At 39.7% G+C, this 16,746-nt stretch overlaps 2 protein-coding genes across 2 annotated transcripts in view; one reads left to right on the top strand and one right to left on the bottom strand.

The window, feature by feature from the left end:
• Window positions 1–13: 13 nt before the first annotated feature.
• On the top strand, window positions 14–11,430 carry SAMD15 (sterile alpha motif domain containing 15). The gene is made up of 3 exons (XM_005860165.2): window positions 14–2,095; window positions 3,007–3,105; window positions 10,805–11,430. Exons 1-3 carry the CDS (start codon window positions 236–238, stop codon window positions 11,015–11,017), a joined length of 2,172 nt encoding a protein of 723 aa, XP_005860227.1. The 5' UTR covers window positions 14–235; the 3' UTR covers window positions 11,018–11,430.
• Window positions 11,431–13,285: 1,855 nt separating this feature from the next.
• NOXRED1 (NADP-dependent oxidoreductase domain containing 1) overlaps window positions 13,286–16,746 on the bottom strand; it is a 15,897-nt gene continuing 12,436 nt past the window's right edge. Inside the window, exon 7 of the mRNA XM_005860167.2 lies at window positions 13,286–13,736. Coding sequence (XP_005860229.1) covers window positions 13,562–13,736 — 175 coding nt within the window. The 3' untranslated portion in view covers window positions 13,286–13,561. The remainder of the gene's footprint in view (window positions 13,737–16,746) is intronic.

The following is a 16,746-nucleotide window of genomic DNA, read 5'->3' as shown; positions in this document are numbered from 1 at the left end:
GCAGCGCGCCCGCCCCGAGCGGTCGTGGGAGCTCTGCCCAGAGGGGGCCGGCAACGCGGACGCGGGAAAGATTACCGCGTGCTTTTGATGGCAGGTTTTTAAAGTCCGGGAGTGTGAGAACAAACAAAACCTGAGGAAGACCCAGGAAGACCCGGCCGGAAGTCATAGTATCCATAGAGACGTTATCGGAAGTTGGGGTTGCTAGGAGGCCTGGGCGCATTAGCTAATCTGCGCCATGGCTGAAGTCCCAGAAGATTATGATTCTGGCCCCGATGAAAATGAAGACCTGGAGTCTGAGAGACCAAAACAACCTAGGCCTCCTAAAATAGATGAAGATGCTGAACCAGACATCACAGCAAAGACAGGCCTGAAGCTACTTGAAGAGATTCACCAAGAACCACAGCCAGAGACGGAGGAAGAGAAGTTGAAAGACCGGACGCCAGAAAGTGCCGAGACTATACACCCACACCTAAAATCAACCAGGATATCAGAGGAAGAGATTCTCAAGGAGTCAGAGATAGGTCTTTCTAACGGGACTGAGATAGGGATCTCCCAAGAGGTAATGTTGGAGACATCCAGAGAGATGAGAAGAAAGCTTGTCAAGGATTTGGAGGTCCCTATGAATGAAAAACAGGAGCAGCCAGATCTAAAGCCAGCAGAGGAGACCAAACCAGATGTTACAGAAGGTGTGTTCATAGAGTCAGCTCAGGAAACAAATCTAGAGCTCCCAAAGGAAACAGAGTCTGAGGTTCCCCAAGCCATAATCAATGAGACAAGAGTAGAGTTACTAGAGGAGACCAAACTAGGGGTTCCAGAGGAATTGCTTAGAGAGCAAAATGAAGAACCTTCAGAACAGATCAAACCTGAATTTCCAAGTGAGAAACCAAGAAAAGTAATTGAAGATAGAGATCTACAGTCACCAGAGATGACCACTCCAGAATTTCCAGAAGAGACACAAAGAAAGTCATCTGAGGAGAAAAGCACAGAACCATCTGAGCTGACCAAACTGGAGTTTACAGAAGAGAAACCAATAAAGTCTACTAAGGAGGCAGGTCTAGAGCTTCTAGAAAAGACTACGCCAGAGGTTTCAGAGGACACAGGAAGAAAACCACCTGAGGAAAAAGGGACTGAGCAGATTAAACCAGAGTTTCCAGACCAGAAACCAATTGAGTCTACTGAGACACAAAGAAAGTTAACTGAGGGGAAGGTTCCAGAGCCACTAGAAGAGATAAAATCAGAGTTTCCTGAGGAAAAATCAAGAACACTAATTGAGAAAACAGGTCTGAAGTCAACAGAAAAGACCAAACCAGAAATTCAAGAGGAGACACAAAGAAAGTCAACTGTGGAGAAAGTTCTCAAACCACCAGAAGATACTGAACCAACAGTTATAAAAAATAAGCAAAGAAAACCAATTGAGATAGGACTAGCACCACCACAGAAGTCCAAAACAGAGGATATACTGAGTGAGTCAACTGAGAAGAAAGGTCTAGAGCCTCCAGAACAGACTACACCATGGTTTCTAAAGAAAGAACCAGAGACCCCAAGTAAATCAACTCCTCAGTTGCCACTACAGAACACCAAATCAAAGCTTCAAAAGAAGACACAAAGAGAGCCAACTAAGAATAAAGATTTAGAGTTACCAGATAAAGCCAAACCACTATTTGGACGAGAGACACATGATAAATTTACCAAGGAAGATAGGCCAAAACCAATCAGTTTTAAGCGTTTTGTAGATGAAGATGATCTGGAGGAGTCTGACTATCAAATAAAGTCGTTAGTAAAAGGAACTAAAAAACTTATTAAAGACATAAGCTCTTTCACAGTAAGAGAAGTAGAGTCAGTAAATATAGATCATTATTTTTCAAAAGAACACCTAATACTGTCTGAGCTTACCAGTAAGGACTTATATTCCTCAGACTCTCAGAGGGATTTAAGTGAGTCCTTGAGTGAAGAAGTTTTAGATTTGTTCCTAAAGTTGGAGGATGAAAAAGAAACCCAGCAAAAGGAAAGGACTGAGCTACAATTTGAGTATCTTAACTGGAGCCCAGAAAAAGTTGCAGAGTGGATTAGTGAGTTAGGCTTCCCTCAATACAAGGTATACAAAAATAACATTTTTTGAATCATACTCTCCTCTGTCTACCTCTCATTCCTCTACCTTACCTGAACTCTTGCCTCTGCCTTACTAGAAGGATTATAGAAATGTCCTGGACTATGGTAGCGATAACTTGAATTTTAATTTTGGCCTTTCCACTGATGTATATTTTGGAACAGGAAGGGAGAGTCACATTTGTATGTTTTTTTGTATTCATTACAGTTACTTTATTTCTCTGCAATCCTTGAATAAAGACTAAGAAATTTATATAGGCCTCTTTTTATAGAAAACTGTATTTTTTAATAGACTTCACTGAAGGTAGACGTTTTGGTTCTTTGAGAAGTTATTTTAGCTCCCTAACTTGAACTTGTATTATTAATCTTAAGTATCCCAAATATGTTATATATATCATGAGCACCTAGCAGCACTAATTTAAATAGCCAATTAATCAAAATTAGTTTTATTTAAAAGATAGAGTGAATCCTCATTTCATTGATGCCAACTATGTTCTTAGGCTACCATAAAACAATACAAGATCTAGAATCTTATGTAACCCTGTACTTAATGTAATTGAGGCATGAAAGAACTACTGGTTGTATCATGCCAAAAAAAATTAAGGAGTATGAAATTTTATCAAAAATTTAGATTGAAAATATGTGGGATTATTAGGATTATTACTAAATTTACACTTAAAATTTTCTCAGTATATAATGGGAGACAAACATGATTTATTCCCTCCCTTCCTTTACTTCTCTCCTCCTTTCCTCCCTACCTTCCTCCCTCCCTTCTCCATCTCTTTCTCTCTCCTTCTACCTCCCCCCCTTTTTCCCTTCCTCCTTCCCTCTCTTCTTACCTTCCTTCATTCTTTCCATTTGTTGTACATCTTTTGAGTGATGTTCTCATTGTACTGACAGGAGTGTTTTATCACAAACTTCATCAGTGGCCGAAAACTCATTCATGTAAACTGCTCAAACCTCCCTCAGATAGGGATAACAGATTTTGAAGACATGAAGGTGAGTTGTGTATCAAGTTTCCCCATAGAGCACTGTAATAATGCTACTGTCTATCTTCTAACCAACCTCCTTTTCTTCTCCCCTGGCCTCCTATTTCTGTCAGTTGTAGTAGTATACTCCCAGTCCCCCAGGCTCACAGTGGTTTTTTCTTCTCTCTCCTTTGATCACCACAAAGATCCCATGAACGTCAGTTCCTCCTATAGCATCTGTTTTTCTCCATTCCCACTTGTTAAGATCTTTATTGCCTTATGACTAGAATATTCCTGCTTTTAGCCTCTGTCTGTAGGCCCTTTGGACTCAAAGGCACTACTTTTAAACTCTCACCTTCCAACCATTTATATACTACTCAGAAACCTTCTTTGGATCCCCTCTGCCTACAATATAGTCTCAACTCCTTAGTTTAGGATTCGAAGTCCTCCACAAGTTTTCTCCAACCGCCATTCTCTCCCTACCTCTCTTCCACATGAATCTTCTGCTCCAGCCTCACAGGTCTAACTCACACCCTCACAAACCTGGCCTTTGCATTCTTCCCTCTGCAGCTCGCTCGGTTCCCTCGTCCCCTGTTAGACTAATATGAATCTTAATCATCCTTAGGACCCAGCTCAATTTTCATTTCCCTAAGAAGTCTTTCCTGACCTTCCCAGGTCACAGTAACCTCTCCTCCCAAGCTATACATTTTATGTCTCTGACATCCATTTGGCACTTCCGTAACACCAGATGTGTTTTGCCTCCTTTGCTACCTAACTTGAAAAACAACTTACATTCACCTCTCTGGACCTCAATTTCCTAAGATCTTTCTAGCACCAACAGTCCATGATCATGCTTCTTTGCATAAAAGTACCCTTCATTTTTAGTGCTTGATAGTTTACAAAGCCTCACACATATAATATCATTTATACCCTTTCCTTTAATATTCCCCAACATACCCGTGGTTTCATTCAGTACACTATTGCCTGTAAATGGTTCTGCCTCGGTAATTCTCAAACTCAGATAGTCTTCGAAATCAGGTGAGATTTTTATAAAAAGATTCCTAGGCTCCACACTCCAGAGACTTTGATTCTTTACATCTAAGGTAAACCCTGGAATCTGTTCCTTAGGTGACTTTTGATCAGGCCTTAGAACCATATAATTTCATCAGTCACATGATTTAGAAAACAAGAAAATTAATACTTGTTAATACCCTAACCCCTTTTCCAACAAGATATAAAGAAACCCTTTAAATTATTAAAAACATAGTTCTAACTGAACATTTACTCTCTTGAACTCTACTAATAATTATCCTCTCTAAGTGCTTACTGTGTGTTGGGTACCATATATGTATTATATTACTTAATCCCCATTTTATAGAAGAGAAAACTGAGGCCCAGAAGAGTGAAGCAACTTACACAAGATTATCTAGATAGTAAATTTAAGAGCCAGGATTCAAATCTATTTTGTGTGACTTCCCATACCATACTCTATTTAAACCATAATCCTATATTGCCTATCTAAATGAGCAATTTTATAACCTGAACCTCATGTTCATGATGTAGAAAAGGACTACTTATGACAAATTGGTATTTCCAACCATGCCCTCACATAGCTACCAAGTGCTACCAGATACATCCTATTTTTTTTTATGTTCAAAGATGATGCAACTGTATTTATGAGCTCTAATTCCCACTTGTGTTTTTAGTATACTAAATTTTCTAAATAAAAGTAAAGAACAAAATTATCAAAATAGTAACTTGTAATCTAAATTTCTGGAACATTAAGTACCAAGAATTTTACCTTTTTATCATAAAACTAGAGGCCCAGTGTACGGATTTGTGCACTGGTGGGGTCCCTCAGCCTGGCCTGTGCCCTCTCGTAATCCGGGACCCCTTGGTTGCCAGTTTTGGCCCGATCCCCTAGGCCGAAACCAGTCTGACATCCCCCAAGGGATGTAGTAGTAGAAATGGCAGGCAGTCGAGGAGGAGCCCAAGCCCCGATGGGTACTGCGCCACTCCTGCTCATCCCAGCTCTGCTGTGCCTGCTGCCACCACAGCTCAGTAGCGCTGCTACTCGCGCAGCTGCAGTGGTACTCGCCAGCCATGAGCCCAGCACCTGGCGCCCAATGGTCAGCTGAGCTGCGCTCCCACTGTGGGAGCACACTGACCACCAGGGAGAAGCTCCTGTGTTGAGTGTCTGCCCCCTGATGATAGTCAGTGCGCATCATAGCAACTGGTCAAATGGTCGTATGGTCTTCGGTTGTTTGGTCGACTGGTCACTTAGGGTTTTCTATATATAGAAAGCTTATTTAAGAGTCTGCTGATTCATCTTGCTGCCTTGACATTTTGATTCCAAAAGTACAATATCAACATGCAATGATGAAAATTCCAATTGTGTTTTTTCTGGTCTTGTAAGAAATAAGAGGTCTTTAAAATCTTCTGAAATCCTTGAGTAAATGATGAACCCAGTGGTCTAATATCCCAAGAAGTTTGAATAAGAAAACTTAGGAATATTTATTATCAAAATCACCAGACAAATGTGGCTGCTCCTTAATGTCACTAGAGTAACATAAAGATCAAGACATTCAAAGATATGTTGGATAAGCTTTGCTTGACACTTAGATCCACATAGAAAAGCTAATTATACACTCTGACACAGGTAACTTTTTACAGATCACACCTGAACTTAGTTATGCCATAGTTCCCTTCCTTCTAGATATACTACGCATATTTATTCCCACTGTTGTAATTATAGTACCAAGTACATCCACAGTTTATCCCATAACAATGCCCAAGCAATGAAGTTATCTTTTTCATGCTCTCTCTCCCACTCGTGGGCTTTGGGAGAGGTGGGGAGTGAGGGGAGAGCAGGTTGCTTGAGAGTAAAGAATTCTGAACATGCTGCTGAGAAATGGGACCACATTTGAACTATGTACCACATTCACAAGCCTTACAGTTCATAATGGCCAGTTTCTATTCTCTTCAACTTCCTTAATTTGGCAATTACTCATGCTTCACCTGCAGAAATAACTCACCTTTCCCTTTGCCCTTCCTACAACACACTTGGATGACAGAGAAAAGGTAAATGTGTAGATGAGACTGGTGAAGAGTGCAGGAGGAAAGAAGCACCAACTCTTCACCTGGCCAGAGGAGCTCTAGAAACCACTGTCCAGTCTTTCCCTTTTGTAGCGATGCATTGCCTTGGTAATGGGGATAAGGAAGCCAATCCTATTCTAGGGATGAGCTAGACAAGATAGCATCAGACTTATTTCAGCTTTCTCTCTTAGAATATAATTCTCAAAATATTTTTAACTATTCTCTCCAACAAGTGAACAAAAGAACTCTATGATAAATATTTGTAGGACGTAGATGGATTGCTTATTCCTTGTATGCATGATTTCATATTACAAAGTATAGCTGTATAAGCTTTATAAGATTTCAGCAATTTCCTTGTTGCAAACTATTTAAATAGCACAAATTCATAACATGTCCTAAATTATCACTAGACAAAAATAGTTTCTTAACTTTTAATTTTCAAATAGTTTTAGTTTTACCAAAGAGTGGCAAAGATAATGCAGAGAGTTTCTGCATACTCTTCAATATTAACTTCTTGCAGTAGGTAACCATGGTCTATTTGTCAAAACTAAAAAATTAACATCGGTACAGCACGATTAAACAAACTACAGACTTTATTAAGATTTCTGCAATTTTTCCACTGATGCCCTTTTGTTGTTGTTCCACAATCCAATCAGGGATACTACCTTGCATTTAGCTGTCATGCTTCCTTGGTCTCCTCCAATAGGTGGCAGCTTCTTGATCGATCGTTGTCTTACATGATCTTGACACTTTGAAGAGTAGTAGTCAGGCATTTTAGTTTGTCCCATGTTTCCCATGCTTTGTGGGGAAGACTATCACAGAGGTGAAGAGCCCTTCTCATCTCCTAAGTTCAGGCAGTCCATGACATCAACACAACTCATCATTGGAGATGTTTATCTTGATCAGTTGGTTCAGGTGGCATCTGCCAGGTTTCTTCACTGTAAAGTTACTGTGTTTCCCTTTCATATTCTGTTCATTTTTTTAAAATATATTTTATTGATTTTCCACAGAGAGGAAGGGAGAGAAATAGAGAGTTAGAAACATCGATGAGAGAGAAACATCGATCAGCTGCCTCCTGCACATCCCCTACTGGGGACGTGCCTGCAACCCAGGTACATGCCCTTGACCGGAATCGAACCTGGGACCTTTCAGTCCGCAGGCTGACGCTCTATCCACTGAGCCAAACCGGTTTCGGCATATTCTGTTCATTAGAAGTGAGTTACTAAATCCAGCCCACACTCAAAGAGAAGAGAAATAAGCTTCACCTCCTGAAGGGAAGAGTATCAAAGAGTTTATGGACATAGAGTAAAACTACCACTGTAATAAATAGATTGGAGGAGATAGTTTGAGATTGTGGCAATATCCTGTTTCTCCTTCAAGTTGTACTTACTAATTTTAGCATTCATCAATGGATCTTGCCTGCAGCAGTTATTACTATGTTGTTCTAATGATGATTTTCTATTTCCCTCATTCCTTCCATGTTTTTTTTAAATATGTTTTTATTGATTTCAGAGAGAAAGGGAGAGGGAGAGAGAAAGATATAAACATCAGTGATGAGAATCATTGATCGGCTGCCTCCTGCATGCCCGCTACTGGGGATCAAGTCAGCAACCCCGACCAGAATCGAACCCAGGACCCTTCCATGGCCACAGGCCAACGCTCTATCCACTGAGCAAAACCAGCTAGAGCCCTTCCATGTTTAATTGGAACTCTTCTTAGGGAACTCTTCTGTAAGCCCTGCCCGGGTAGCTTGGCTGGTTAGAGCATTGTCCTGATACGCCATGGTTATGGTTTTGATCCAGGTCAGGGCACATACAAGAAGCAATCCATGAATGCATAAACAAGTGGAATAACAAATCAATGTTCCTCTCTCTCCCTCTCTTTCTCTCTCTCTAAAATCAATAAATAAAAATTTAAATAAAAAAAAGAACTCTCTCCAATGCTTAATTGTCCCTTCTCCCCCATTTGGGACTCTATCATTGGCTCTCTGTGTCATGTTTGCATGCTCCCCTATTTTTATTTGCATTTTTTGGTACTTTTTAGCACTATGAGTTCATACTGATTAATATCTCTGACTCTAGTCTGGCACCACAGGGTTCATTCCAGCCTTCCCATCCTTCGTATTCCCTATTCCCCGTTGTTTTTTATAACTTCTTTCTCTGACAGTGAGAAGTTGGCTCTCCTTATCTGTAAATATGTATCTATGAGAAACACATTTATCAGATAGAGCGCAGTGTTGTGTGCAGTGGTTTTTGTCCTTAGCTTTACACTACCTAGACAAAGCAATGTTTTTTCAAAGTCATCTCCTTTCTTCCCTACCTCCTTCAATGACATTATGTCTTACTTTGTAGTACAGTTAGATTCATTTGATTCCTATATGCCATCAGGGTTACCACAACATCCTGGCTCCTTAAAAACTTGCATAGCCCTAGCCAGTTTGGCTCAGTGGATAAAGCGTTGGCCTGTGGACTGAAGGGTCCCAGGTTTGATGCCAGTCAAGGGCACATGCCTGGGTTGCGGGCTCGATCCCCAGGAGGGAGTATGCAGGAGGCAGCCGATCCATGATTCTCTCTCATCACTGATGTTTCCCCCTCTTTCTCTCCCTCTCCATTCCTCTCTGTATGAAATCAATAAAAATATACTTTTAAAAAACCTTGCATAAAGTCACCTTTTATAGTGTATAGTTCTGTGGGTTTTGACAAATACACAGGGTCATGTATCCAGAATAGTTCTATCTCCCTAATATTTCCCATGTACCCTCTGTAGTCAGCCCATCCCTCCTGTCCCTGGCAACCACTAATCTGTTTTTTATCCCTTTAGTTTTGAATTTTCTAGGATGTCACATAAATGGAATCAAATAGTACGTAGCCTTTAACTTTGGCTTCTTTCCTTTAGCAAAATGCATTTTAATTAATCCACATTGTTATATGAATCAACAAGCAGATTTTAAGAAATTATACATGTTTTCTAATAATGGTGGTATAGATGATTCATAATTGAATCTCAACAATCATGTCTTTAGGTTTAATTAAGATAACTCACAGGGGCCTAGCCCGTTTGCTCAGTGGTTGGAGTGTCGGCCCACGGGCTGAAGACTCGATCCCTGGCCCTAGTTGGGGCATGTACGAGGGGCAACCAATCAATGTGTCTTTTATACATCGTTGTTTCTCTCTTTCTGTCTCTTCCCCCACCCTTCTATTCTCTCTAAAAAATCAGTGGAGAAAATATCCTCAGGTGAGGATTAACAACAACAACAACAAATAAATCATCGGTTTCTATTAAGCAAGTGAGCACTGCTACTATAAGGTAACTAAGCAGTATCTAATAAATTGATAATGATGAAGCAAAACTATCAGTAGTTTACAAATAAAAGCAAAAATAGCATCCTTTGAAAATCATGATCAACACACAATACAATGATGATATAGGAATAATTAGAATCTTCTTGAAAACTATAGGTGATACAAATTCCTACTTGAGACCATGTGAAGTAGGTGCTCTGCAAGCATCGAGTATGGGCCACCATCCTAGAATATGGAATTAAGAATCCTTGGAAAACTCTAATATTAATCTTCCTGAATACATAGTTTTAATAATCCTTCCTAACTCAAGTTACTAGTAAATTGCTCTAACTCTTAGGCAAAAATAAAGTCTATTGTTTGTTATTAATCAAAATTAAAGAAAGAACTCACAGTTTTAGATAAGTTTGTAGCCCTCATTGTCCATCAGTACACCTCAGATATACTTTAAGAATCATTGGATTAGAGGGATGATCGGATTATATTTCTTGATTCCACATGTAACTAATTGCTTTACAACACACTTCATTTCTACATTAGAATATTAAACAATACTGGACCCTCTTGGCCTACAATAGGCACATTTCTGTAAATTTCAGTGAATTTGTGAAATAACTCCTTCTGGTAAGGGACATTCAAAAGGAGATTCAGGGTGAGGTGCTGACCAAGCAAGGTGCTCAATGTAGCAACATCTGTTATAAATGAGAATTCTTAAAAGCCACCTGTAGTAATTTGGATCTGAACTCTTAGAAACACCTTAATTAGTAGTCCCACTGGAAATGCAAGGCAACTCTCTTTTACCCACAGACCATCTCTAGAGTGTAAACAAAACCAATTCAAGTAAGATTTGAGAAGAAAGTTATCTTTCCTATCTGAAATATATGGCTAATGGGCAGTTTTGTATCAGGTTTAGAGTTGTCTGTGGCATGAATTTTACAGTCTTATAATTGTAGATTAACTGAGCTCCCTATAGACAAGTTATTTATTAGACTTCCCAGAGATAGTCAGGGCTCCTAATCTGAACATATTATTTGCTCAGATGATTGGTCAGATTGCTCAAAAGAAAATAAATTAACCCATCCGTGGCCATGCAAGGGCCTAGAAACACCTTTAAATAGGACTCTTAAAAAGAGAAATCATGTTATGTTTCTCAAGATCTTTGTTTTGAGAAGGCCAGGCTAGTAAGCCTTTCAAAGTGTTATTTCGTTATTTAATTTTCCCATAGAAATAGCTTAAGAGGTTAGCATTCAAAAGGCCTACGACAGTAAGTAGAACTGCTTTGATTTAGTTGTATTTTCAGGTTAGTCCCATTAAAAAATTATCCTTGTATTTCAGGCAATTTCTCGGCACACGCGGGCGCTACTGGGATTTGAAGAACCATTATTTAAACGCTCCATCCGTCTTCCCCATAGGGACAATATTGGCTTATTTTTAGAACAAAAAGGTCATACTGGGGAAACATCTGATTCCTTGACCTATTCTGAATTTGTGCAAACAGCAGGATTACAAGATTATGAGCCACGAATAACTGCCCCTGACAAGAATTAGGCATTCTATTATACTGAGCCACAGAGAAAAGCCATTTCACTTAGCTTGAAAGATCAAACTAAATTACTTGGTGGAAGAAGTGTGGTCTTTTTGGGTTTTCTTTTTCTCCTCCTCATTAAGGATCAGAGTAGAACTCCTGGCACTATTCCTAGATCTATCGCCCACTTGCAGCACGTTCCTGTATTTCTGTTTCAATTTAGCCTGTCATTAGAACAAAGATAATGCCCTGGCCGGGTAGGCCAGTTGGTCAGAGCTTAGTCCCAATACACCAAGGTTATTGGTTTGTTTCCCAGTCAGGGTTCATACAAGAATCAACCAATGAACGTATAAACAAATCGATGTCCCTCTCTGCGCCCCCAACCCTTCCTCACTCTCTAAGAAAAAAAAAATCAATTAAAAAAAAACACAATTTTGCCCCGGCTGGCATGGCTCCCTGGTTGAGCATGGACCCATGAATCAAGAAGTCATGGTCCAATTCCCAGTCAGGGCACATGCCCAGGTTACAGGCTCAACTCCCAGTAGGGGGAATGCAGGAGGCAGCCAATCCATGATTCTCATCATTGATGTTTCTCTCACCCTCTCCCTCTCCTTACCTCTCTGAAATCAATAAAAAATGTATTTTTTTAAAAAAAATTTATTATTGAATGAGTATTAAATCAGACTGTGATGCACATCACAAGCAAGCTGCTAAAGAGATTGAAAAGACAAAGAAATATCACCGTTTTATATAGCCAGGCACATATTGCATACATGTTAACTGTCTGTATCTCACATCTCCATGACAAACAGGAGATTATTATTTGGAGCCAGGCACTAGGCTAAACTCCCACAGATTCAGGGAGACCGGGTGTTCACATTTCAGAGATGGCTCCAAGGCCCCCCAGAAAATCAGTCCTGGGATATAAAATTGTCAGAAGGCTTATTCAGCTTTTTAAAATATTTATATACATCTCAAAAACAGAGAAAAGGGATTTATACTACAAGTTTTCTAAAGAAATATTTCAGCATCAGAGAAATATTTTTTTAAATCTGTTTTTAGATTTGTATTTATCCTTACAAATAGCATGGCTATGGAAGTACCCTCATGAACTAGGGGCCGAGGTTTGTTTAAAGGCTCCTACGTGGTACCTGCTAGACCTTCATAAAATAAAATTCAGGCCAGAGTCTACCCATGACTGGACTGCTCAAAAGAAATTACAAAATACTTTTTGTCACTCTAATAACTCCAGTTCCTCTCTACTTTTATAGATTTAACTGCTCTTTTCCTTCCCAGTCTCACTTCTTAATCCTAAAAACCACTAAAGGGCCACCATAATCCAGAAGGGCAAAGATGTATCCTGTCCAGTTCCCCACACCTGAATGAATAGTCAAAGGAATACATTTCTTTTTTTCTACTGAGAGAAGGAACAGTGCCTCAAATTAGCATTCACACAGAATGTTAATATATAGTGATGAGCCCTAGCCAGTTTGGCTCAGTGGATAGAGCGTCGACCTGTGGACTGAAAGGTCCCAGGTTCGATTCCAGACAAGGGCACATGCCGGGGTTGCGGGCTTGATCCCCAGTGTGGGGCATGTAGGAGGCAGCCAATCAATGATTCTCATCATTGATGTTTCTCTCTCTCTCTCCCTCTCCCTTCCTCTCTGAAATCAATAAAAATACATTTTAAAAATATATATATTTAGTGATGAGCCTAATTTTCCCTTAAATTGGACTAACATTTTTATCTCAAACAATTCAATACCATTGAATTTGCCTAAGTCATAATTATGCAGAAAAAAAAAGTGTGAATGATTAAGGTAGGGCCATGGTGGTTTACTTATGGAGTGAATGGCTTTGTTCAAAAGCACTTTAGCAGTTGGCACACAATGTTTTGTTCCTCTTTCTCCATTTAGTGGTCACTGCTGCTCTTTCCTGCTGTATTATAATTGACATAAAGTATTTACAACATAAAGGAAATAAACTTGCACTATAGAAATAAGATCTCTATTTTACAAAAGTACTTTTAGCCACTTAATAAAAACGCCAGCTATTTAAAAAAAATATTTGTATGGTTAAAAATGCTTTAAGTGGGAACAGCTTTTTAAATAAGATAGTACCGAGTCACATATAGCTGAAATAAGCATGAAATGAGTCACAGTTAAGTTGTTTACCACACATTTTATTTCTCTATCTAAAATGGTAGGAAAGTGAAGCTGTATCATTTGTCAGCTATATACCACTACAGGAAAAGAAGCTAATAATGACATTATACCTTCTTAAATTCAGCTTTTAGAAGAGAGATAATTTGTATTAACAAGGCTCTCATGGGGAAGAAGCTTACTTAAGTGTATTGGGTTATGTAGTTTCACAGATACACACATATACCAATGTAAAGGACCTCTCATTTTAATCTACATTATAAAGAGCCATCAGTACCATTTTCTAATTCCTGATTGCCTAACTTCTGCAAACAGTCCCATGAGTCCCCACTGTCAGTTGTGATGATCTGAGTATGACCATTGTAGTGAGAGAAAGAATCCTGAGTCCTGAGGTATCTTCTCTTATTAGAACAGAGTGTTTCTGGAGACCATTGGCTGTTGTTCTTTGGTAAAGGAGAGGTCAAATTCATTACAGTAGAAATGGATAATGTGGTCCTGGAGACTAGTACAGGTTAAGAGCTTCCTAGTAAAGGGAGTTTCCCTGAGTTGCACAGCAGCCAGATCAAACCAGGGTAGAGGCCTGGGTGGGAAAAACAAAAAACAACTGTTACCTTTAGGTCTGCTCAAAATAAATGATTTAGCTGTACACATTTCCTTTAAAGAATGTTTTCTGCCCTGACCAATGGGGGCTCCATTGGTTGGAGCACCACCCTGTGTGGGAAGCAACCAATGGATGTTTCTCTCTCCCCTCTCTCTTTCTCTCTCCCCTCTCTCTTTCTCTCTCCCCATACCCCTTTAATTTAAACAAAAAAAAATGTGTTCCTCCACTTGGAAATAAGGTTCTTCATTTTTCTATATCAAACTAATTCAAATTCACAATTAAATAAAAATTTCAGCTAAAACTACCCAATATGTAGATTTAATTGTACTTACATACATTTCTCTAAGTGCATCTTGGGAGGAATTCGTAATTAGAGAATGATTATGATAGTGACATTGACATCCTTTTCAGTGTATTTCCCTTGAATTTAGAAAGAGACTACATAAAAGGATCATGAACATTAGGAATGAAAAATATCTCATTTCAAATATCCTCTTTTAAAAAAAAAAGGCATCCTCTTCAACTCTTTAGGGAAAGAGTAGAAGTTAGCATGCCCATTAATATCCTGCAGTTTACCAAATGATAAAAATCACATTTCAAATTGGTAGGAAAAGGATTGGCTACTCTATAGTGTTAAGACAACTGGCTTTCAAAAATGAATAAAAACCCTAAATTTATTAAAGATTTAAATATTTAAAAAATAAAATCCTAGAAGAAGATTTAGAACATTTGGGGATAAAGAAGGTCTTTATAAGTATGACTTGAAACCATAAAGAAGTAACTTGAAAATTTTGACTGTAAAAATTAGAAGCTTCTGTACAGCAAAAGATACCAAAAAGAATATGAAAAATATTTCTAACTAGTGGCCCCCCGGTGCATGAATTTGTGCACGGGTGGGGTCCTTATTCCAGCCCCACTGTGCCTGCCACAGGCTCGCGCCCAATCAGTCCCAATTGGGAGAGGCTCTCACTGCTGTAGCCATGAGCCCTGCATCTGGTGCCCTCCCAAGGGGAGTAGCCTGCGGGATTGGGCTGAAACTGGCTCTCCGACATCCCTTGAGGGGTCCCGGATTGTGAGAGGGTGCAGGCCAGGCTGAGGGACCCCACCAGTGCACGATCAGGCCAGGGAGGGACCATGGAAGGGCTCCAGGGTGTGTCCAGCCCATCTGGCTCAGTCCCAATCAGCCAGATGCCAGCAGCAAGCTAACCTACTGGTCAGAGGATCTGCCCCCTGGTGGTCAGTGCACATAATAGTGACTGGTCGACTGTCTGCCTCCTCGTGGTCAGTGTACATCATAGCAAGCAGTTGAGCAGCCTTAGCATATCATTAGCATATTACACTTAGATTGGTTGTTCAGTTGTTCTGCCGTTCAGTCTATTTGCATATTACCCTTTTATTATATAGGATACTTAAAACATATCCCTACTGAAAACCCCTGTAAAAAAATAAATAAAAAGTAAACAATCCAAATAAGAAATAGTCCAAGAACATAAAATGATGAGAGAGAACACAAGAGCAATGAGTTTGGAAGCTGGAAAGAATATGGACAATAACATGAGCCAAGGCACAGTCCATTTACATCATAGAACCCACAAAAGACTCAGGTTTCAGAGAAAGGATGAATTCAAAAATTAGAGGTACCCTGGGCCTCTCTCTCAACAGTAACTCTAACGACTGAAAGACAATGGAGCAATGCCTTCAAACTTCTGAGAGAAAATTATTTCTAAGCTAGAATTCTATGCCTGGCTATGTTCCCAATAAAAATATTAGGTTAGAATAAAAACATTTTCAGACATAGTCTCTAACAATTACTTCCAAGGCGTCCTTTCCTAAGGAAGCCCCTGGAGGAGGACCTGATCCCCAATGAAGGAGTAAGCCATGCCAGAGGAAGAGAGATCCAGAACAAGATCCACAATAAGAGAGTCGTGGAGGGAATCCCAGGAAAATGGGGGAGGGAAATCCCGAAACTGGAAGTGTAAGGCAGGCCATTGGTGATTGATTAGAATACAAAAGAGGGAAGAATCAAGGATTACTTCCAGAGGTCTGGCTTGAACAACTGGTGAAGAAGCTTGTAACTAGATAAGAAATCCAGGAAGAGCAGGTCTGCTTTGGACACACCAAGGCTGAGTGGAGACAGAGAGTGTGAACTACCTGGGCATGAAACAGACTAGAGATATAGGCTCGGTGGTGTCCCTGTAAAGTTGGCAACCTAAGTTCCCAAAGTGGAAAAAGATCACCCAGGAACCAAGTGTAGAAAGAAAAGGAAGGCCTATGACAGAGCCCTGAAAACTCCCAGATTTAAGGATGGGGCAGAAGAGAAGCTGGCCAAGGAGGGGCCGGAAAGACAGAAAGAAAATGAGGAGAACAGGAGGGTATCAGGAAAGCCAAAAGAGGAGATTGCACCAAAAAGAATGGCATTTCAATAGTCAAGGAAGAAGAGGATTTAAATGTGTCCAGTGAATTTAGTGACAAGAAGCAATTGTAATAAGAGCAGCATTTTTTCCCCATTAGATTGTCAAAGGTTAAACAGATTGATCTTAAAGTTATGAAGCCATAGGTAATGGCACTCTCTTACACTATGGGTGGAAATAAAAATAAGCACCATGTTTTCGATAAGCAATTTACAAATGCCCACAAACAAAACACAGGGTGTCCCTCCAAGATGTATACACACTTTACAGCTGATAGTTCAATTAATGTTTCTTTCTTTTAACCCATTGGAATTAATAATTATTCAAAGTGTGTATACATTTTTTGGGACAAAAAAATATATATATCGTACATCTCAAACCCAGAAATATTATTCTAACTATTCATCCAACAGAAATACTGATACAAGTATGCAAAACAAGTACAAGAATGTTCAATGTAGCCCTTGATATAAAATTTGGGGCAGGGAGGACTACAACACCATCAAGAGGAAATAGGATAGCCCTAACCGGTTTGGCTCAGTGGATAGAGCGTTGGCCTGCGGACTCAGTCCAGGTTC

Source organism: Myotis brandtii, unplaced genomic scaffold (assembly GCF_000412655.1).
Source record: "Myotis brandtii unplaced genomic scaffold, ASM41265v1 scaffold132, whole genome shotgun sequence".
Taxonomy (NCBI): domain Eukaryota; kingdom Metazoa; phylum Chordata; class Mammalia; order Chiroptera; family Vespertilionidae; genus Myotis; species Myotis brandtii.
The sequence above is the reverse complement of the archived record's forward strand: the minus strand, read 5'-3'. Positions and strand labels throughout refer to the sequence as shown.

Excerpts from the sequence above, each read along its gene's own strand:
- SAMD15 (XM_005860165.2), top strand. The coding sequence starts at position 236 with ATGGCTGAAGTCCCAGAAGATTATGATTCTGGCCCCGATGAAAATGAA. Across the intron at positions 2,096-3,006 it reads TAGGCTTCCCTCAATACAAG|GAGTGTTTTATCACAAACTT; the intron begins GTATACAAAAAT and ends TTGTACTGACAG. Across the intron at positions 3,106-10,804 it reads CAGATTTTGAAGACATGAAG|GCAATTTCTCGGCACACGCG; the intron begins GTGAGTTGTGTA and ends CTTGTATTTCAG.